The sequence below is a fragment of the Liolophura sinensis genome, chromosome 6 (assembly GCF_032854445.1).
Source record: "Liolophura sinensis isolate JHLJ2023 chromosome 6, CUHK_Ljap_v2, whole genome shotgun sequence".
In the NCBI taxonomy this organism is placed as follows: domain Eukaryota; kingdom Metazoa; phylum Mollusca; class Polyplacophora; order Chitonida; family Chitonidae; genus Liolophura; species Liolophura sinensis.
Window position 1 is genome coordinate 27619315 of NC_088300.1, and position 23214 is coordinate 27642528.

General features: G+C 35.3%; 1 protein-coding gene across 1 annotated transcript in view; it reads right to left on the reverse strand.

The window, feature by feature from the left end:
• The window catches only part of LOC135467066 (clumping factor A-like), a 74099-nt gene that overhangs the window by 28987 nt on the left and 21898 nt on the right, over positions 1 to 23214 (reverse strand). Inside the window, exons 25-49 of the mRNA XM_064744826.1 lie at positions 22949 to 23028; positions 22404 to 22494; positions 21680 to 21732; positions 20999 to 21086; positions 20469 to 20521; positions 19614 to 19683; positions 17596 to 17639; positions 17306 to 17390; positions 15681 to 15733; positions 15214 to 15304; positions 13661 to 13773; positions 13236 to 13286; positions 12789 to 12851; positions 12445 to 12504; positions 11308 to 11343; positions 10998 to 11033; positions 10561 to 10593; positions 9551 to 9583; positions 8499 to 8583; positions 7986 to 8029; positions 6996 to 7059; positions 6109 to 6188; positions 4674 to 4764; positions 4431 to 4486; positions 1637 to 1727 (exon numbers count right to left, since the gene is read on the reverse strand). Coding sequence (XP_064600896.1) covers positions 1637 to 1727; positions 4431 to 4486; positions 4674 to 4764; positions 6109 to 6188; positions 6996 to 7059; positions 7986 to 8029; positions 8499 to 8583; positions 9551 to 9583; positions 10561 to 10593; positions 10998 to 11033; positions 11308 to 11343; positions 12445 to 12504; positions 12789 to 12851; positions 13236 to 13286; positions 13661 to 13773; positions 15214 to 15304; positions 15681 to 15733; positions 17306 to 17390; positions 17596 to 17639; positions 19614 to 19683; positions 20469 to 20521; positions 20999 to 21086; positions 21680 to 21732; positions 22404 to 22494; positions 22949 to 23028 — 1644 coding nt within the window. The remainder of the gene's footprint in view (positions 1 to 1636; positions 1728 to 4430; positions 4487 to 4673; positions 4765 to 6108; positions 6189 to 6995; positions 7060 to 7985; positions 8030 to 8498; positions 8584 to 9550; positions 9584 to 10560; positions 10594 to 10997; positions 11034 to 11307; positions 11344 to 12444; positions 12505 to 12788; positions 12852 to 13235; positions 13287 to 13660; positions 13774 to 15213; positions 15305 to 15680; positions 15734 to 17305; positions 17391 to 17595; positions 17640 to 19613; positions 19684 to 20468; positions 20522 to 20998; positions 21087 to 21679; positions 21733 to 22403; positions 22495 to 22948; positions 23029 to 23214) is intronic.

Here is a 23214-nt window from a genome sequence, read left to right on the forward strand (position 1 = left end):
TCTGACATATAAAAAATTCTGGTGCCAAATGTTAACCAGAAATTAACAAAGATTCTATTTTTTTATTTTATTTTCTTATATTTTCTTTACAATGCTTTTACTCATATCTTACTGATTGTGTTTTGTGAAAAACATCAGATGACCGCTCCAAGGCTCTTTTCTGAGCTGTTGACAGAGACAAAGAAAAATGCAGGTTAAGTTATATTAAATATGGCCAGTTATGTCTTTTCATATGGTGTAGAAAGTACTTGTTCCACTAATTGTTCCACTAATTATTCCACACGTAACAGTGCAACTGACGAATGATGGACAACACAAACACACAAGATGCATGTCCCTTTCCCATCCCAACAGGCTGGGCTCCAGAAACAAAGCCACTTACAAAGAGTATTGATACATAATCTATTTTGTTTAATGCCACACTGAAGAACTTTTCACTCCTGTTATGCCAGTCAAGTTTACAAGTGGAGAAAAATGTGGAGGGCTGTCGGTAAACTACTGACCATCACACTGGGGAAAGACAAATGGTCTTCAATTAATTATTTGAAACACCCATCAAGTAGATGGGATTAGAGCGATTCTGTGAGGCCTAATAGAGAAAATAATGATTACAGCATCTCAAGTCTTTACCAGCATTTTCTCTCCAACATTTCCATTCAACTATCATTCAACTTTTAACCCTTTTCTGGGGATATTCACAAAAACATTACAAAAACACATATTTCTCCCAAAAAAGTCGGCCGCATAAAATCTCATAACAGTACTTCATCATCCCTGTATCTACAACCTAAAAGAAAAAAAATCATTTTGTTTTTTTCAAGGGAGGTAATTTAGCAGTTAATAACTGAGTTGAGCTGTTGGATTTACCACCATTTACAGGGCTACCAATAAAAAGACTTCCCCAGTTGTTTCAGGGATGAGGCAGACACTGGGATGAAAAAGAGGAAACTATACATCACACTCATAATTTTATCATTTTTATCATTTTTGAATTAAGTTCTGAACATTTTTCTGATGTATTTTTTGTAAAATTAAAGAGAAATTCCTCAAAAAAGAGAACAAATCTCACACCTGTGTTTGTATGAAACAGTTCTATGGCAGATGATCTTAAACTATGATTCACATTTATTTTTGACTGCAAAGCCTATATCACGCTGTTGATCACTAATGCAAACAACACTATTTGGCTAACTCGTCTGTTCAGCTCAAGTTTGACACATGAGGATGAGGAACAATCACAACTTAGAAATCAGAATTCTCCATACCGCTAAACATATCCAAACCATTTCCACACTTTCTCCTTAATACCCGACCCCTAACTTAATGCTTTATGGCTGCTACACAAATGGATTATAAATTAGATATCATGTCTAAAGAACTACAATCACACACAATAAAGGATTGAAGGTGACCGCATAACATCATTCTCACAGGTGGTTTTTCTAGCAGTACAAGCATGACATATCTGCCCCCAAAACATGACATGCTCTTGACAGAGAGAAAAACAAATGGTGGTTCATATTAGCAAGGTTTTAAATACGGCAACCACGTCACTTTTACATGGTATAGACAATTTTTATTCTTTAATTCCGCACAATTTGCTACTACTCTCACTACTCCCAACACCACTGATTACCTGAGATAGCTTCAGCCCTGCTCTGAGATGACTGACGTGGGCTTACATTTCCAACACGTGCCATACTACTTCTTTCCAATGACAATTGTCGCTAAAGAGAAGAAAATTGGCTTGAGGCATAGCAGACTGAATGGACCATCAGTGCACGATGCAAATCCCTTTCTTGGGTGTTTCTCACTAAATATGGTCTGATATTTTACATTACAGCAGACATTAAAAGCTTAAGAGAGTGAATTATCTCATTCGATCGACAGAACTTTCTGTCAAAGTGAAAATAACCAAAAAATCATATTTTTTTTAAATTTTCTTATATTTTCTTTACAATGCTTTTACTCAAATCTTACTGATTGTGTTTTGTGGGAATCATCAGATAACCGCTCCAAGGCTCTCTTCTGAGCTGTTGGCAGAGAAAAATGAAGGTTAAGATATAAAATATGGCCAGCCATGTCTTTTCATATGGTGTAGAAAGTACTTATTCCGTTATTTATTCCACGCATTTATAACAGTGCAACTCAAGGATAATGGACAACACAAACACACAACATGCATGTCCCTTTCCCATCCCAAAAGGCTGGGCTCCAGAGGCAAAACCACTTACAAAGAGTACTGATGCATAATCTATTTTGTTTAATGTCACATTGAAGAACTTTTCACTCCCGTTATGCCAGTCCAATTTACAAGTGGAGAAAAATGTGGAGGATCTGATGGTTAACTACTGACCAATGGGGAAAGACAAATGGTCTTCAATTAATTATTTGACACACTCTTCAAGTAGATGTGGTTAGAGTGATTCTGTGAGACCTAATGGAGGAAATAATGATTACAGCATCACAGGTCTGTACCAGCATTTTCTCTCCAACATTTCCATTCAACTTTTAACCCTTTTCTGGGGATATTCACACAAACATTTTAACAACACATATTTTTCCCAAAAAAGTTGCCCATACAAAATCTCATAACAGTACTTCATCATCCCTGTATCTACAACCTAAAAGAAAAAAAATGATTTTTTTTTTCAAGGGAGGTAATTTAGCAGTTAATCATCGAGTTGAGCTGTTGGATTTACCACCCTTTACAAGGCTACCATAAAAAAACATGGCTCAAGTTTCATGTCTACACTGTTTGCATGAAACAGTTCTATGGCAGATGATCTTAAAGTATGATTCACATTTATTTTTCACTATAAAGCCTATATGATCTTGTTGAACAATAATGCAAGCAACACTATTTGCCCAACTCGCCGGCTCGGCTCACGTTTGACACACGAGGATGAGGAACAATCACAATTTAAAAATCTAATTCTCCACACGGCTAAACATATCCAAACCATTTCCACACTCGCTCCTTAATTCCCAACCCTTAACTTAATGCTTTATGGCTGTTAAATAAATGTATTATAAATTCAATATCACGTCCAAAGAATCACAACCACACTCAAACAAAGAATGAAGATAACGGCATTACAACACTCAGATAGGTGGCTGTTGTACGTGTACATGCATGTGATATCTGCTGAAGAAAATGACATCACTGATCAATGAAACAAGAAAAATGCAGACCATATCAATCAAGCTGAAGGAGGATATTCCAAACTGTATTAATTACCTGAGATAGCTTCATCCCTGCTCTGTGAGGCATGGTGCAGGCTTAGACTTTGAAATGATGCAGTATTACTCCTTTCTAATGAGAATTGTCCCTAAAAACAAGAAAAAGTTGTTTTTAGACATAATACATTGTATGAGGCATCAGTCAATATCGTAGAAATCCGGGTGACGGGTGTTTCTAAATGTTGGCTGACATAAATTTTATATTACAGTGCACCTTAACATTTTGGAGGTGTGAATAAATTTACTTCTTCCCTACAGCTAACCATAAATTTCCTTATTAAAATGAACTAGACATTTATAAACATAGTCATATTTAAACTACTGCTCATGGTAATTAATATATAATCCTCTTAATTTGTGATATGTTTAATTTGTATGTTTCATAAACATTACAATTCTTGTTACTTTAACTTCATAGTAATTTGACAATTCTAAAGTCAGTTATATACATGTAACAAAGCACAGGAATAAATTTACAATATATGAGGCCATGATGAACAAATGACTATATATTTCAGTAGAAATGATGTGTAACAGTATCTTGGTACCAAATCTTTAACTGACATAAACAAAAGAAAGTTTTTTAAATAACACTTAAATTCGAGATTTTTCCTTTCACTCAAATCTCACCGATTGTGTTTTCTGGTAACCATGAAATGATCGTTCCAGATTTTTTTTCAGGGCTGTTGACAGAGAGAAAAACATATGATGGTTATTACCAAGATTTAAATACAGGGAGCAGAGTCACTTTTACATGGTATAGACAATGTTTATTCTTTAATTCCGCACAATCATAACATTGCTACTACTCTCACTACTCCCAACACCACTGATTACCTGAGATAGCTTCAGCCCTGCTCTGAGATGACTGACGTGGGCTTACATTTCCAACAGGTGCCATACTACCTCTTTCCAATGACAATTGTCGCTAAAGAGAAGAAAACATTGTCTTGAGACATAACAGATTGAATGGACCATCAGTGCACGATGCAAATCCCTTTCTTGGGTGTTTCTCATTAAATATGGTCTGATATTTTACTTTATAGCAGACATTAAAAGCTTAAGAGAGTAAATTATCTCCTTTGATTCACACAACCCCGCAGACCTTTCTGTTAAAGTGAAAATATAAAAAAAATACTCTTTTTTTTTCTTTCATTTTGTTTATCATGTTTTCACTCAAATCTTACCGACTGTGTTTTGTGGGAATAATCAGATGACCGCTCCATGGCTCTCTTCTGAGCTGCTGGCAGAGAGAAAAACAAATGGTGGTTAAGATATTAACCATGGGCAGCCAAGTTTTGGAAAATGAAGGACAATGACAGCACAAACATAATAAATGAGTGTTTTTAGTTTGGGGGGTACACATAAACAATCGCTGAAAAAAAAACATGACCATGTCAATTAAGGATACTCCAAATAGTACTGATTACCTGAAATAGCTTCAGCTCTTGTCGATGATGACTGATGTGGGCTAACATTTTCAACTGGTGCTGCTCTACCCCTTTCTGCTGAGAAATGTCTCTACAAACAAGAAAAGTTCTCGTAAGACATAACAGGCTGCAAAGGGCACAGGTAAACAATACAAATCTTGCCAGGTGTTTGCTTGTAAATGTGGTACACCTGTAGCCAGGTATTTTTTTATTACAGCGGACCATTGTCAGGCTATCAAAGCACTCTCCTGTAGGTGACACATGAACGCCAAACTTCAGCTCAATACACGAAGCACTTAAATATTCACCATAGCATGGATTGTAATATACAAAAGAGATATGCATCTGGTAATTTGGTGTATAATTAGCACATCTGCAGGACATCAATGATGGTACATCTACCTAATATACTGTACATGCAGTACACTTTGTTACTCCTGTAACACTTAGTTTAACATTGTCTCCAATACACCAAAGGTAAGTCATGAATGTTGTAAATTACAGTAATTAATATTCACATAGCACATTGGACATCTGCAGGACATCAACGCTGGGGCATCTACCAAATACGTGCAGTACTTTTTGAGATGTCTCCCGTAACACTTAGTTTAACATTGTTTCCAATACACAAAAGTAAATCATTAATGCTGTAATTTAGTCACTGATATGCACATATGTCCCAAACCTGAGCTTAAGAAGCTGAGTAGACATTACAGGAGTCTCACGAGCTCATGCAGATAGGTAGAAGACTGGATGGAAGCTCTTGCAAACTATTGCAGCTGGAAGTCAAGATTTTATGGTAGTTGCAAGACTGAATACACATCTCGCACAGCTGTGTCTGTTGCTCAATAAAATTCTGCCTTTCAGCTACGATTGTTCACGAGAGCCCCTGCCCTGTCTCGTCTCAACCTGCATGAACTCACACAGTTTCTGAAATGCCGTCTCTGTTTATACATGCAGTACTTTCAAACTATCGCCACAATCATTGTTTTCACTCTTATTGAACACTCTCACTCATGGCATTACTTTCTGCCATGACAGTACTTTCTACATGTTAGCTAAACATTCAAGTAAAATGAAGTAATAGTCTCCCTACCAATGCCTACAACTTGCCACAAATTACCCTACTGAACAAGAACATGTATATAGTTGTATTTAAATTGCTCATCAAAATAATTAAAATGAATATAATCTACTGAATTTCGATACCCTTTTCTTTGCAATTATTAAAACATGCACTTCACTTCTGTGACTTCAACATTAAAGTAAATTAAATTTTCAGATATGAAATCCTCACCTTCAACCAACTGTAAAAAGCACAGATTTCAATTCACAACATCATAACTTCAGGGTATGAATATATATCAATTCAAAACTACATGTATAAATATATATCAATTCAAAACTACATGCATAAATTCACCCATTTACATACATCTTCTATTTCATCCTCCAGATTGCTGATCCTGCTCAATTTTGTGATTGTACTGCTGTATTTGTCATTTCTCACAGACACTGAAAATAGCACCAAATTTTAATAGTTCACAATAGTCCTTGTATCCTTAGCTAATATATTTGACAACAGTGGCTTAATGAAACTGGTAAAACTTAAAATTCAAGTTTATAAGTAAAGAAACACAAACATGAGAGAGTACATTAACAACTGCAGCCAATTTCCACCAACTAACCCTCCATAAATAGATGACAGCATTATTAAATTGTCTGAAAAGAGATGAGCTATCAGTATTTATATGCAGATACATAATGAACATTTTTTTGGCATCTATTCTATATATTGCATACTTTATTATAAATATATGGTAAACATTGTTTTATGTGAACATGTTGTTAATATACACTTTAGTAACTCTGTACATGTACATGCTGTAGCCAGTATAAATTGTACACTGTGTAGTGTCAAGTTGCAAATGTGCTAATTCAAGAAGGCAGCATTCCACTCAAATGCTGATTTGTTTTGCACTCAAGGTTGTGCTTGTCACTATCAGTAGAAATCAGCCTTGATATGGTTATTCATGTGATTTATTTATTTGATTGGTGGTTTACGCCATACTGATGAGCAATTCACTTTTATGACGGCAGCCAGGAAGGAAACCGGGTAGATCCCGGGGAAACCCATAACCATCTACAGATTGCTGACAGGCCTTCCCACGAACAGCTGGAGAAGAAGCCAGAGTGACCCAGACAAACTCTCAGCAGCCCCTGGGTTATTGTGGCGTGTTGGCACCTAATAACCAAGGAAGCCTGTCTGGATATGTAAAAATATCCCTCCTGGCACACATGTAGGTTATGGTGATGATATACCTGGATCAGCAGCAACTTCATCAAATGTTCCAGTAGAATTATGGTCTTCTGGTGAGACATCATCCTGAAATATAAGCAGTCATACTATATATTCAGGGCTCAAAATGTTTGCTATTCCAGGCTCAAGAGTGATGGCCATGACAAACACCGAGGTCATCCAGTATACTTTAAAGCTGTGAAATGTATTTGATTGCATTTAGAAACATTGTAGCACAATATGGATGTGGATAAATAACAACAAAAAATTTTTTATGTCCCGGACTCTGCACCGTTTCCTCCCACCACAATGCTGGTCGCCATTGTATAAATGAAATATTCTTGAGTACAGTGTAAAACACCAATCCAGTAAATAAATCCTTTATGTGCCTTAAATGATTAATAGTTACCTGATTACAGGTGATCTCACAATGATCTGGGGTTAATTTTTATTTTGAGCTCTTAAAAACGAGTCAATGACCAGGCATTTTTTCCCCTGATACTGACAGGATCAAGTTAAGGCAAGCAAAAGGTTTCCACCACAGAAATTTTTATATGACTAGATTACCTCAGTTTCACATTACTTCATCCCATATTATCAACATTATAAGCTAACCCTAAATTTAAGCAATTGAATGCATTGCATTAAGTGAAAATCTAAAAAAATTAAGAGAGTATCTGACATAGCTCTTTAGTTGTCTGAAATCAACCAATATGCACTTTATATTTCCTTCACTTTAATAAATATTTATTAAAAGAAACTAACTAGGCAACAGTTTTGGAAAACTTCACAAACTGAGCACATGGATTACTGTATTTGCCCTCAAAATTTGCACAAAAAGTGCATTTATCAGAGGCAAACAAAGGTCATAAAATTTTACTTTTGCAGCTTTCCAAATAAACCTCTAAAAACATTACTGTGACAAAAAAAAAAGCTCTCAGAATCAGACAAAATCAGTGATAAACATGCATATTCCTTCCACAGGGAACAATCTAAAATTTATCAAACCTTACTTCTCTGAAATCTCCTGATGTCCTCTTCATCACCTGACCTGCTCCTGTGTAATACAATAACTGATTGTATAGAACGCATGTCTGGTAATTTCAAAGCCATCTATTAATTTGGAAATTACCTCTACGTTTATTATATTCCTGTTAGTTCCAAAATTAATGTATAAAGAATTTACCGCGAACAATGCTTTATAGGATTTAGTAGGATATTTAAAAGTACAAAAAATACTGACCAACACAACACATCCTTTTAAGCGAGATGTTCTCATCTGCATGTTTTTCTAGGTGGATCACAAATATACAAGAACATCCCAGAGGAGGACCAGAGGCACTGTGATGTTAGCCCACGTTTTAAAATGTTAACATGATGTACGTAAGACCTTATAGGCAAAGGGAGAGATAACAACGACATTATATGAACATTATTTCCAACTTGAGGAAAGGTAGTTTTCAATTCAGTCTAATGTTCTTGCTTCTATCAACAACAAACATGCTCCTGATACATGCATAAGTTACCTGTAACAGATGCTATCAGGCTGTGTGCAGAATGTTGATCACCTATATATTTAACAGCTGTCATAACGTTCCTTTCTGGTGAAACCTGTCAAAGAAAAAATAAAACAGAAAAAACAACTTAGATTAGGTAGAGTCGCCTCTAGGAGACAAACAAATTAATTAATTTACAAAACAAATGAGTGGAAAACCCACGACCATCCGCAGGGAAAGCCAGCATGAGCTGGGCTTGAACTCACAGCGACTGCATTGGTGAGAGGCTCCTAGGACATTAAACTGCGCTAGTGCGCTAACCAACTGAGCCACCGAGGCCCCCATTTGGTTTAACTTTGATTATAATACACAATACACTAAATCAGGAATTCAGTAATTTATGGTATTTAATATGTACATATCCATTCAAGGATGGAATATCGCCCTTGCCCTATTTTGCTCTACATATGTGCAAACCCTGAGCTGATTACATCCAGTATGCTGTACTTTTTTGGATACCACCCCTAACTTTTTGTTTAGCTTTGATTCTAATACACATACACTGTCAATAATTTAGTAATTTATGATATTTATCATGTACACACGGAATCAAGGATGAAATTTCACCATCACGCCATTATATTCTACATATGTGTAAACCATGCAGTACTTTTTGAGATACCACCCCTAACAGTTGGTTTATTATTGATTCAAATACACAATTCATGAAGTCAGGAATTCAGTAATTTATGGTATATAACATGTACACACCAAATCACCGATGGAATTGCCCCCTAGCATTATTGTACGTGCTCTACATGTGTGCAAACCCTATCTCAACGATAATGATACCACCCCTAACATTTTGTTTAACATTGCTTTCCCTGTTATTGGATGCTGACGCCTACACCAACGCTCAGAATATAACATAAGCTACGTTTGTACTTTGTACAGGCAAGCTAAAATAGAAATGAACAGAAAAATGAAAATTGCGAAGCAATGATGTGTAAATAAAATTCAACGAACATTAAACTCTGCAAATGGCCACACTAGCATTTTCATAGCTGTGATTTTATACTTACTTCATCTTCACTGGACTCTTCAGAATTGCCATCCTGCAAGTGAAATATTCAATTTACTTTACAGAAGCTATGGCAGAGATTTCTGGCAAAACATCTTCATTAACTAATGGAACAAAATTTTCTGTATTTACTAAGAGCAGCTCAACAAGTTCCGTTCTGTAAATATTATACTCACACCCATGAGATGAGGCAGGTGTTTTATGAAAGGTAATTATTTGGGCTATATTCTAAAACAATGACCCAACTACTCTAAATGGCTTTTTGGGAAACTATTTTCAGATGACCATGATACAGTAAATGTAAACTAATCAAAATATTTGCATAAATCGAGATTTCCCCATTGCTGCATGCCATGGCCTGATGCCTGCATTGCTGAAATTTTATTAACTCTTCAAAAAAAGTAAAATTCATGGGCTTGTATGCCATTAACATTTTAAACAAGATTACTTCTAGTACACAGTGCTTTCTACCAAATTCTCACCCTGTTTCAAGTTATACACAGACTGTAAGTAAGGAAAAAGCACTTTTATTATTCTGACTGGAGAAAATAATCTGTTAAGTCAGCTGGTTTGAATTTCCTGTTGCCAGGGTTCGTATCTTAATCAATCACAAACATGTTTCCTGGTCATTTTGAATCCCCAAAACATTGGTCTTTCTGCAAGGGTAAAGTTATCAACTACCTTGGCCTTTGGCTTATGGAAATTATTTAAACTAAACAGTCATAATACACTACTATCGACAAAACTTTATACACAGCTGCCTTAACAAATGTGACAGAATTAACATGATTTATACACGTACTTTTGTTTTATTTCTTAAAGTAATATACAACTGATGCTGATTGGCTGACAGTGGAGATAGGGTTTCCTGGGTTAAATCTTGCACCCTAAAATGAACCATACCCCAAACTTAGCTTAGGCAAGAATCATATATGGCCTGAACTTGCCAATCTCCCAGACTAGGCAATCAGAATCAATTCTACAACCATTTAAGTTTATTTCTTTACTTACTTCATCATCATTGGACTCACCAGATTCATCAGACTGCAAGTGAAACAAAGCTTAGTGTAAAAATAAATAATGGGAATTGCTCGTTATTTTTATGTGAAAGTATTTGGAAATATAAACATTTATTTCACATTTTACTAATTATTTTCTTTTGCTTTCCCAAAATGAAATGAACACATATTAAACCAATACCCAGTTATATACCATATACATGCAACAGCTGAAAAAAACTCACCTTTTGAAGTGACCATATGAGTCATTCTGTGTCAAAGCTGTCCTAACACTGTAAGTTCTATTACAGCAGAACTGGACAAAAAAATTCATTCATATGACATCAGTAAACTTAAACTTGTCAAGAGCAATATTATCATGTCATTTTAAACATATACAGAACTAAAAATTTAGTTTTACGTCTTTACCCACGATTGTTTCTTACTTACTTCACCCTCATTGGATGCCTCATCAGAATCATCATCCTGCAAGTGAAATACAGCTCACATTTATAAGTAATGCATTGGTGTAAAGGACTTTTAATTAGGACTTTTAATTATGGTGGTTTGTGTAACCATACAAGTTATTTTCTCAGCTCCCAGAAAATTCCACAATAGATCATTGAAGTATAATTTTCACTATCAATGTGCAACATCTTTATATTACTTTCAGTAAAACTAATTCACCTACCTAATTACAGGCAGATGTTGAAGAATTAATAATTTAGTTTTACTTCTTAAGCTGTGATGGTGTACTTACTTCATCCTCATTGAACTCTGCACCAGAATCATCATCCTGCAAGTGAAATACAGATCACATTTATAAGTATTGCCTTTCTGGGAGGAGAAAGCAACTTTTTTTGTTCTTTTTTTTTTTCTGATTGGATGGTGGTGATGATTTGAGTTTAAACCTTATGAATCATTCTAATGAAAGGCTACAGCAACACATCAAGAGCAACTTCCTTAATACCACCGATTCCTGAGATTACTTTCACAACGTTCATCAGTCACATTTCCAGGTTATAGTGCATTAAGGCAACATCATTTATGAGAAGTTACAAAAAATGGATTTATAAAGTTTTGTGAAAGAGGACCCCGATCCTTAGAAAGAGATTCAGTTTGGTCTAACACAATGCCTACACACATTGCACAGCCTAATGTTTCAAAAGTTGTCTAGTAAATATTAAAAAACATCACAAATTATTTCGAATTAATTGTTTACAAACTAAAAGCAAGCATTTCACTCATCTGATCATGAAAACACTTACATCCAGTGGACTTCATATCAGATCATCTATATGAGTGCAGCCATACGAGCACCGTCAATTGCTACAAGTATTTGCCATAAGACAACAGGGTTAGCCAGCTACCTGCTGCTATTTGGACACTCTCTTTTCAGAACTTTTAACATGAGAGAAACAGGAGGAAACAAAATCTGGACATCCTGCTATAACAAAATGGCCTTAAAAAGAATGTTTGGAAACCCTCTTTTCACATTTCTGGCATTTCACTGCACCAGACACCTGCAAGCTGTCTGAGATTCATAAAAAGTATCAAACCTATATCTGAACTTAAATGCTAACTTCTTTTTTTCCAGTATTTGTCATGAGAGTTCAACACCACTCTCAGTTTTAAATAAAAACTCTTACTGTAAGTCATAAGTTTAGCACAGTATTGAAGTGTATTGATCATTTAAGACTAAGACTAACATGTGATTATAACACATTTGTAATCCTGAGCCCAGCACAACACTAGAAGAAGAGGAAAAACTATAATTCCCTGACCAAAAATGAAACTGAACCGAAAAAATATGTGCAACTGAAAGACAAAAGTCTTAACGGGAAAGCTGTGACCCAACCCATGGACATCTGTCATATGTACATGTTATTAAAGTCACCTTATCTGCAGTAGTTTCCAAGGGCCGTTCTTTCTCCTTTTCTGTATTGTTTTCATCCACCTGCAATTATTATAAAGACAAACACTAACGGTTTACTTTCAGAAATTATTAACACTCTATAACATCATTATTGAAAAATAAAACATCCCCACCCCCACCATCAAAGAAATACCAGATAACAAGAGAAAATGCACTATATTTCCAACAGGAAACCATCCTGAATAAACATACTAAACAATTAAAGCAAAAAAGTCAAGTCTTTCTGCTGAATTAAAGGCTGATAAGAAAACGCCATCTTTACGGAGAGAAATGGCTCTGAGTGTCAATGTAGCAATCCCACTTACCTTCTCTTGACTGGTAGATGAGATAGAAGTTTCAGATATGTCTCCTGCACTGGTTAGTGGCACCTGAAAGATAAATATACATGTGTGTGTTTACAAGTATGTAACAAAACTTTTGAAATGGTAGCATCACCTATTCTTACAATTTTTTCTCACTTACTTTATAGAGGCATGCAAAAAAGAAAACCACATAAATTTTGTATAAAATGAAAAATATATTACGAGTAATTACATACATACAGGCCCAGTGCAGACCCTCAGTTGGACAAAACAAAATTTAAATTTGCAGATAACCTTTATTAAGATCTTAACTTTAATATCTACAGGCATAAATGATCACTGCCGGTACCTGTAACATGTGAGATAGTATAATCCTATATACACTTGTGGATAATTGTGTATGGAGTTGTACAATGACAGGTACTTATCACTTTTACATGTAGGACTTACTGAGTTTCTACTTCCTTCTGACACTTCACCTGATTCTTCTCCATCACTAGCCTGTAGGCAACAAAAGACTCTGTGTTATTATTTTACCTGTAAATTACTCAGGCTTTTATTTTTTTTTTGTCCATAGTGTGCCAATCAGTTTTACTAACCAGATTCTATAAAATTCTGGCATGAATTTTACTTCAATATGTGACATATAAATTGGTATTTTATCAGATTTAGTCTTCTAATACAATCGCAGTACATATTACATTAACATAGTACAACCTGAAGTGAAAATAATTAACATTTTGATTTAGTATAATAAAACTTTCCATAGCAGGTGATTAAAAGTTGATCTACTTGAAATCAATGGTATATGTATGTATTAAACAAAACACATGGTTAAATGGAAGACACTGACTATAAAACAGCAAGCACAATACCTCTATTGGAATAACCTGCTGAAAATCATCAGATATGATTGGGCCACCATATGGACTTTCCATCCATTTAGTCCTCAAACTCCGAGTACTATACTTGTACATTTGACCTGAAACTGCGAAGGGAATTTGGCTCTCCCAATCTTTCTCTTGGAAAAAATAAATTCTTAACACAAAAGTCACAGATGCAATCAATACATCAATAAGAGCAACTTTCAGTGTGAATTATGCACCCAAAACCACACTGGTCTGGTTGGCCAGCTTCATAAAAATGTATAATTTTATCAGTCTGCATAGAAGAGTGCTTTCAGAATATGCTTGAATAAACACCTTGCAAACATGTGAAACTGTTGAAGAATTACGGTGTATAATATTATGTTTCACCAAAGAAAATATGAGAAGATTTGCTTCTGTTATTGCTTTTTGCCAACACTCATTTTGTTATTGCTTGCATGTCAGCACGTTTACCTGTTGTGTTTTTTTTTCATTTAGATCTAAGGATTTAAGGAGAGCTTTGAAAAACTGGCTTAACACCCTTGGCCATTTTTAAGTTAAGACATTTTTAAGGAAAAAGCCCCCAGCATGATTTGCAGAACTTACCTGTGCAGTTGCCAGCCCTGCACAGGCAGGTCACAAAACATGAAACTGACCGCCCATTCAAAAAATTGAACGAGTGTGCAAGGTTATAGTGTTAAGTTAGTTCATTTCTTAGAGTTAGTTCTGAAAATGTGCGTCAAAGAAATGGTTACCACAAACCAAAACAGAAAGGAGGAAGGATTAGGCCTAAACTCGGCTTCTGCCGTAAAAGAAAATCATAAGTAAGCCTGTTTTGTGAAGCAATAATTTGAACACTCTGGTATGCAATTTTAGATTCACTGATATTTTGGCAGATTCTCACTTGACGAACCTGTAAACCTTTTTGACTGCATACACAGGTGGTATGAAAATACCAAGGGCTATACAATGGAACAGGGATTTTTATATCACCAACAAGAAACACTTGCTTTCATTGCAAAGATTTTATTTCTTGGTTCACACGAATCAAGACAGGACAATGGCCTTTCCAAAACATGTGTTATACAATAACAAAGACTATAAGTACACCCACCTTTCCGGAACCTACTAAACATTGCATTTATGTTTATAAAATAATACATTAACTTAAAAATACGACAAAACTTTCAAACTAATATTCTGTTTTTGCCTGCTTTTGGAGTTTCCCTTCAATACTTAAATGTTTTGGACATATGCCTTGTAACACAGCTATATAAAGTGACAAGGTTTGCACTACTCTATAACGTTTTGTCTTCGCGAGCCACTCATGAGACTCTGGCTAAAGTGAAATGTCAAAAAAAAGAAAAAAAAAAAAGAAGGAAATAATATATTAAATAATGAGCATCCTTGCAGACAGTTTAGAAAGCTTGCATAATTGTTGATTTTCAAAACTAAAAAGCAATAAAAAACAATATGAACTGAACCAAGGAGAAACCAAAACAAAAACCAACCAAATATTTAATAACTGAAATCTTGATAGGTAAGTACAAGATATAAATTACCTGGGTCAGTGGCCATCTTATCAAAAGACTCTGAAGCATGGCGGTTGCTTATAAACCCAATGGACGTCACACTACTCCTTGTTGGTGAGCCCTGTCATCAAAACATTTACAATATAGCGGGAAAGCTTATTGCACTGCCAGGAGTTGGAAATGTTGCTATATATGTATATTGTTTGTGATTTGTCGACACCACTGATGTACTTGTACCCAAAAATTCAAGGTCCTACATGTAAGACCTACAAGAGTTTTGCAGAGTTACTCCTTAAATAAAGCATGACTTTCTGAAAACTTACTACCGCAAATATGTAGTTTATGACCAAATCCCACAGAAGATTAAAGTTTCTTTAAAATAAACAAGGCTCTTGTTGACCTGGACAGAGAAACATATTCTTCAGCAGTATTCAATTTCTCAGAACATCTTTAGTTACAATCTTATGTTTCAATTATTATCTACTGGCTGAGATTACCTGGCGTGCTTCCTGGAACTGTATTGGAGTTGTATTACTGTATTGACTTAGAACTGAGAAAGGAGAAAATAAGAACTAAATGTGTCAGCAAAAACCTAGTGCATCTTATAATAAAGTATATTAGCACAGTAGTAGTGAATATCTCATGATAGACCAGAGAACATTGTAAATGAGTCTTTTTATTGTCTGATGAAAATATTATGAACTTCATTGTTGATGCACAGCATGTAATTATATTTCAGGGATCTCAGATGGTCAAAGTCTTGGTACAAATGATCATCACGCCCTTAACCAATGATTAGGCGTTGTCTTCAAATCCAGCTCTTGCTCAGTTGGCCGCGGCTCAGGGGGATTTAAGGTACCTAACAAAAGTCAGTCAGTTTTTGTTTTTTTTTTTTTGACTGTGAATTACCTTTCGATTTTCCCACTTTCACAGTTTATGGGGAATTACCTGGTGACAATAAACAGGCTTGGATGGCCATTGGCAAAGTCTAACGATTGTTGAAAACCAATAGCCTTCAAAGAATATCGTCTACTGTCTGTACATCATATGTGGGAATGTTTGTCAGGTACTTGTCAAAGGTGGGAGGCTTCCCCCAGGCGCACCAGTTTCCTCCTACATAAATCTGGCTGCCATTTTATATGTGAAAAATTCTTGTCTTTAATCTGCATGGAACCAGAGAAGAAGCTATACACCCTTTCTCCTTCACGCATGGGTTTTAAAAAAAAATTACAAATTTTAAAGATTTTACACACAATATTAAAGGCCCTACAAAATGAAAGGACCTACACACAAATTTTGTCTTAATCAGACAACATTATTAAACAATTATTGCACGTAAAACAGTGATCAAACAGAATCACAGAAACTGATAAATGTGCTGGGCAGATCTGAATAATAACAGTAAGAACACAGGAAATCATGCAAGACTTGTGCCGGGATCTGGATGGTCTTTAAACGTATTCTGAGGTTATATAAAATGAACTTGCACACAAATCTTTACAATAACTGAGAAATATTTACACAAAAATCACAGATACTGCACAGAAATCAACAATCAATGAGAATCATGAAAGTTATTAAATATGCCACACTTATGGACTGACTGGGCTGGTTTTTCAATCTGATTTTGGGTGACACATATACAATGTAACCTGTAAGTTTCAAAATTCTCCTCAAATTAATTTTCAAGTTATGATCTGATTACAGAAAACCTGACCTACATCAAATAAAAATGAAGGAAATCATTAAATATGCAAATTTTATGTACAAATCTGGCATGTTTTCATACTGGTATTGTACTCTAAAATACTCTAAGGTTATACAAAATGAACCTGCTCACTTTTATAATAGTTTTTTTTTTTATATTTTATAACTGGGCAATGTATAGAGTATTTAATTATTGCAAAGACATTAACAAAGACCTAGGCAGTGACTGGACTGGTTTTCAAATTTGATTTGAGATGTCGCTTTACACAATGTCACCTGTTTACTTCTTGAGTCTCCTCAAATTACACGTGGTTTTCAAGGTATGATCAAATTTCACATCTTGTAGTTTTCTAGATATGACCATATACCTTCCTCTTTTCAAAAGAGGACATAAAAGAATTAATAACTGAATTACCTGAACTGGCTTCACTCCTGCTGTCAGGGGAATTCTTGATGATTATATGTTCAACTGATGTTACACTCTCCTTCCCTGGTGAAGGCTACCAATAAAGAAATTAAACTAAATTTTAATAAAAGGAAGGAATCAGCAGATTCACAAAGTAACAAAAAATGATATTTAAAATATATAACTAATATCAGCTTTGTAGACATGCGCATCACTGACACTTCTTCACACCTCTTCAATAAAATATCACTTTGAGTGAGACAAGTGAATAAAATACACAGAATAACATATTAATTTACCATTCGTGAGTCATTTGGCATCTTTTCCATTGCTCTGCTTGACGCTGTGAAACAAAGACAACACACAATAGTGATTTTAGCTTTTATCCAAATATTATCAGACAAGTACTATTTAAAAGAATTGCCAATATTAGACAAAATCGATAAAAGTATCCTACACAATGTTCAAAAGCATAACTTTTTTGTGATGTAGAATAACCAAGACATCATAGTTCAGAGTGAGATAAAATGTGCACACTACAAAATCTAAAGTGCCGCAATATTATAAATTTTAGCCAATCAGACAAAAGTTATTTCTGTAAGCCAATAAGACACCTCTGCTGATGTCACCCAAGCCCTGTTTTCCCTTTTAATACTATGTGGGTAACGTGTGATTGACGTGACATCATGTTTTCAGTTTCTCTAACAAGGCATATCCCATGGTAGAGTTACCAAGTAGGTCACAAAAAAAATGGCTGTGACCATTTACATGTAGATTTGTTCCCATGGCTCTTCTGAAATAACTAAGGTCATATTTGTTATCTTTTTTTTTAAGCATTGAAACTGAACCTAAGGATAGTTTTAACTAAAGGATTTATGCCATACTTAACAACATTATCAAAAATGCAGTAAACTAGGGTTATCCTTAAAACGGACTTCCAAGATACTTCAACTTTTTCATTTATTTTATCAGGGAATTATTCTGTTCTAATAAGTATTTCACTTCATTCAAACTCTGAAATCAATATACTGTTTATGATTTGAAAAATCTCCAAATTTGTTCACCTAGACCAACAACAGCCTTGCTTTGTGAGGTATGGCGATGTTCAACTGAAGATGTCACCCTGTCATTTCGTGAAACCTTAATGAGGAAAAACAAATATTTTTTAACAAAAAATAATTTGTAAAATATCAGGTTAATGGCATAACACATGCTGATTTATTTGTCAGAATATACTTTGACTGATTGATTGTTGATTAATGTAATACACAAGAAAGTTTCACTTACACAATAGCAGTTGGTTTCATGGGTGAAGGAAACCAGAGTGTCTTTGGTAAACTATACCGTCCTTAGTAAAGTTACAGAAAAACTACGTCACACATGACACACATGCAGATACATGCACGTAATATTAGTGGAAGATAACTGATCTTCAAGGAACATTAAACTGCTTGTTATGAAGGCACCAGAAACAGAAACGGTGGGGGAATTACGTGAATCTATAAATTGCCATTCAAGGCTGGGTTTGAACCCACTTCAATGTGTCCTAGAAAGTTAAGCATCTTAACCACTCGGCCAAGGCCCTCACTGTTTAGACTCTCTATGTAAACAGGGGAACTCTGTGGCCACGGTGAGATCATGCTGGCTTCCTCTCCAGTCGTAAGTGGGAAGATCTGTCAAGAACCTGCAGATGATCTTGGGTTTCCCCATACTCTGCCTGTTTTTCTCCCACCATTGCCCGCCGTTGTATGAGTAAAATATTCTTGAGTACAGTGTAAAACACTAATTAAATAAAAAAATCTCTGTAAACAGTAGGACTTTTGCAAACAAGATTCTTAAAAATAAAACTAAAATTGTGTAGTATTACCATCGTTTCTCCTTCGAATTTTCTTGTTGCCTTACGAGGCTCTGTAAATACAGAAAGGGTGACAGCTACATAAAAGGAGAACCTGAGCTTATACACTTAAAAGTAGTTTCACATAGGAATTAATCTAACTGACATGAAAAAGGTCTGGTCAGTTCCATAGTATATAGGTGTAGGTTCTTCTCTGCTCTGTGTGCAGAGAGGGTGCCTTTTATCCCAATCAGCCTGAAATCACCACTCTAAGACAACATCAGGAAACTTCAATACAAATTACGCGAGGGCTGGCCCATTAGTTCTGGAGATATTATCAAATGGAAATGGTTAATAAGGGAGATGATGAACTGAAGGATGCCACAATACATGTTTATAACTGGGTGTAGACATAGGTAATCACTGAAAGAAACCAAAATGCTGATCACCAGGATTGACAATGTTTCAGATTGTACTGATTACCTAAGCTATCTTCAGCCCTGCTCGGTGAGGAATGATGTGAGCCAACACTTCCAGCTGATGAGGATTGTCGCTAGAGAGAACAAAAAGTTATTCTCAAATATAACAGATCCAACAGGCATTGTTTTCTCCACTTTTCCGGTGTCTTGCATTAAATATGTGGGCTGATATTATATTACAGCAGAGCTTAAAATTTGAGGACAGTGAATAGTCTCACTTGATTCCTACTTCAACTTCAAATTAATCTGACCCTTCTAAAATTAGGTAACAAATCACAGGACTAAAGTTACAGTATAAGACTGAGGCTGAAATTAATGATTAAAGAACATAAATTCCAGCAGAAGTAGCTGACATTTGTGTTTAACGACGCACTCAATAATCAGTAGAACTGACATATCAAAGCTAAAGGTACTAAATGTTTAAATGTAATTTAATGTTTACTGAATGTAGTTTATACACACAAATGGATTCAGCTTGCATGCAGTGAATTAAATTCCAGCCAATCAAAGTAGCCTTAGTTCAACCAATCAGATAGCCTGGATGTTGTCTAAAACAACCAGTAGTTTCACAGTAATTTCAGCCAATAATATTTCACTAGCAGCGTGTTGCAGCCAATAGGGGTAGAGTGGCCTAATGAACCTAGGAAAGTTTTCAAAGCACATGGTTCAATTAGCCAGTTGCAGTCTGCATGTGAGGATCCAACTTGTCTACTGTATTTAAGACCATGCCAAGATTATTCAACTATAATAAAAACGTACTTCATTTTGTTTTGTTGTGTATAAACTGAAATTAACAAAAAGTTTTTGTTTAAAAAGACATTCTTGTATTTTATCAAAGACCCTTGCACTCAAATCTTACTGATTGTGTTTTGTGGGAATCATCAGATGACCACTCCATGGCTCTCTTCTGAGCTGTTGACATAAGAACAAATGGCATTTAAGATTGTAAATGCATGCAGTCACTTTTACACGGTATTCCACACAATCATAACAATCATGACAATGCTACTCATCATTCAGACAGATACACTCCACAACTGATCATGTCTTAAGTCCCTGTCATTCAGCTTCAAAAAAATTTGAATGTAATTAAAAGTTATTGCCCTCCACAGTGTCAAAATGCTGAGACCTGAACCAACCAGACAATGTGAGGATTGCCCATCAGTTTTCGAGATATTAACCAGAAGGTGTTATTAAGGTGGACAATGCATTAAAGGGCATTACAGGTATGTCTATAATGGGGGTATACGGGTAGGCGTGTATGATGGGCGGGTGGGGTGTTCTGCTAGTGGTGGTAGATATAATAACTGGGGTTGACTATCACTGAAAAACAAGCAAAACAAAATGCTGGCCGTACCAGTTAAGGATATTCCAAACTGTATTAATTACCTGATCCAGCTTCAGTCTGGCTCTTTGATGAATGACGTGGGCTAACATTTCCAAAAGACGCCATACTTCTTTTTGACGAGAACTGTCGCTATAAACCAGAAGAAAAAGTTATTTTTTGACAAAGTAGATTCAACAGGTATGGTAAATTATGCAAATTCACTTTTCAAGTATTTTTCATCAAGAATGTGGCCTGATTTAATATTATAGCAGACCTTACAATTTGAGAAGTGAATAATCTCACTTGATTCCTACAACTCTCAATAAATTATTAAAATGAACCTTAATATACATACAAGTAGTTATACTAAAACTGCTGGTCAAAGTACTTAAATCGTAATTATAATCCTGACATTACACTGCTAATGTCGATATCTTTGCATGTTTCATAAACATGCAATTCTTATTACTTTCATTTCATACAAATATTCTGCCTATTCCGACGATCAGTTAGGTAACAAAGCATAGGAACAAAGTTACAATATAAGTTTGAGGCTGAAATGAATGACTAAAGAGTATAAATTCCAGCAGAACTAGCTGACATTACTGTTTTGCGCTGTACCTACAAGGCTCAGTAGAACTGACATATAAAAGATACTAGTACCAAATTCTTGAATGAAATTAACAAAAAACTTAATAACACTTTTTTATATTTTATCTATGACCCTTTCACTCAAATCTTACTGAATGTGTTTTGTGGGAATCGTCAGATGGCCGCTCCAAGGCTCCCTTCTGAGCTGTTGACAGAAAAACAAAACAAATGGTGGTTGAGATTCAAAACACATGAAGCAAAGTCTCTTTTACATGGTATAAAGTATTCTTATTCCATTAATCCACACAACCATAATGCTGCTAATCTTAGCAGTTCTGGAGACATCGTTCAGACATGTTTATCTATCAAATACTAAAATAAAAAATAGAAAACAACAAACGAGCAGGACATAAACTCCACAACTGATCTCTTCTTAAGGCTCTTGTCATTCAGCTTCAAAACAATTTTGATTAATTTAAATTAGAAGTTATTGCCTTCCACAGTGTCAAAATACTAGGACCTTGACCAACCAGAGAATGTAAGGATTTCCCATTAGTTCAAGAGATATCAAGCAAAAGTGGTAAGTAAGGTGGACAATGCATTGAAGGACAATGCATGTACAATAATTGGGTGGGATGGACATAATAATCACTGAATAAAGAATAACACCTGACCTGGATATTCTAAACTGTACTGTTTACCTGAGAAAACTTCAGCCCTGCTAGGTGAAGACTGACGCGAACTAACACTTTTAACAGGTGCCGTACTTCTCTCTGGTGAGCATTGTCGCTAAACAGAGGTGCACATGAACAATCACTGAAAAAAAAAAAAGCCCTGGCAATATCAATTAAGGTTACTCCAAATTGTATTGATTACCTGAGATAGCTTCAGTCCTGCTCTGTGATGACTGATGCGGGCTAACATTTTCAACGGGTGCTGTTCTACTCTTTTCTCTTGAGAATTGTCGCTAAAAACAATAAAAAGTTGTTGTTAGACATAACAGACAGCAAAGGTAAACAATGCAATATTACAGCTCATGGCATGACAGTACTTTCTACAGGTTAGCTAACCATTCAAGTGAAATGAATTAATAATTTCACTCAATGCCTACAACTCACTACAAATTACCCTATGGAAATACAACATGTATTTAGTTACATTTAAACTGCTCATCAAAATCATTAAAATGCATATAATGTACTAAATGTTTGATCCCCGTCTCTAATTATTGAAAAATTGCAATTCTGTAACTACAACTTCAAAGTAATTCAAGTATAATAAAATCTTTTTGGTAAAAGAAGTGAGACATAAAATTCTGACCTTGGTTAGAAACCCAGAAACACATTGATTCTACAGTGACACCAAAAGTTTGGCAAATTCACATAAACACTGCACATGTACAAATTCACCCATTTGCATACATCTTTTATTTTATCCTCAGGTGTGTCAATCCATCTAGTTTTCATGCTTGTACTGCTGTATTCGTACTTCCTCCCAGACACTGAAAATAACACACTTACTTCAACAAAGTCTGTCCTTGGAACCTTACCTAATAGTGAGCTAACACTTCTCAGTATAACTATTCATTAATTCATCTGTCTGACTGTTGCTACTGGGACTCCTCCAGCAGTGAGTGAAGGAATCCAGAAAGGCAGATTGTCTTTTGCGCCCTTTTGGAAAAACTTAA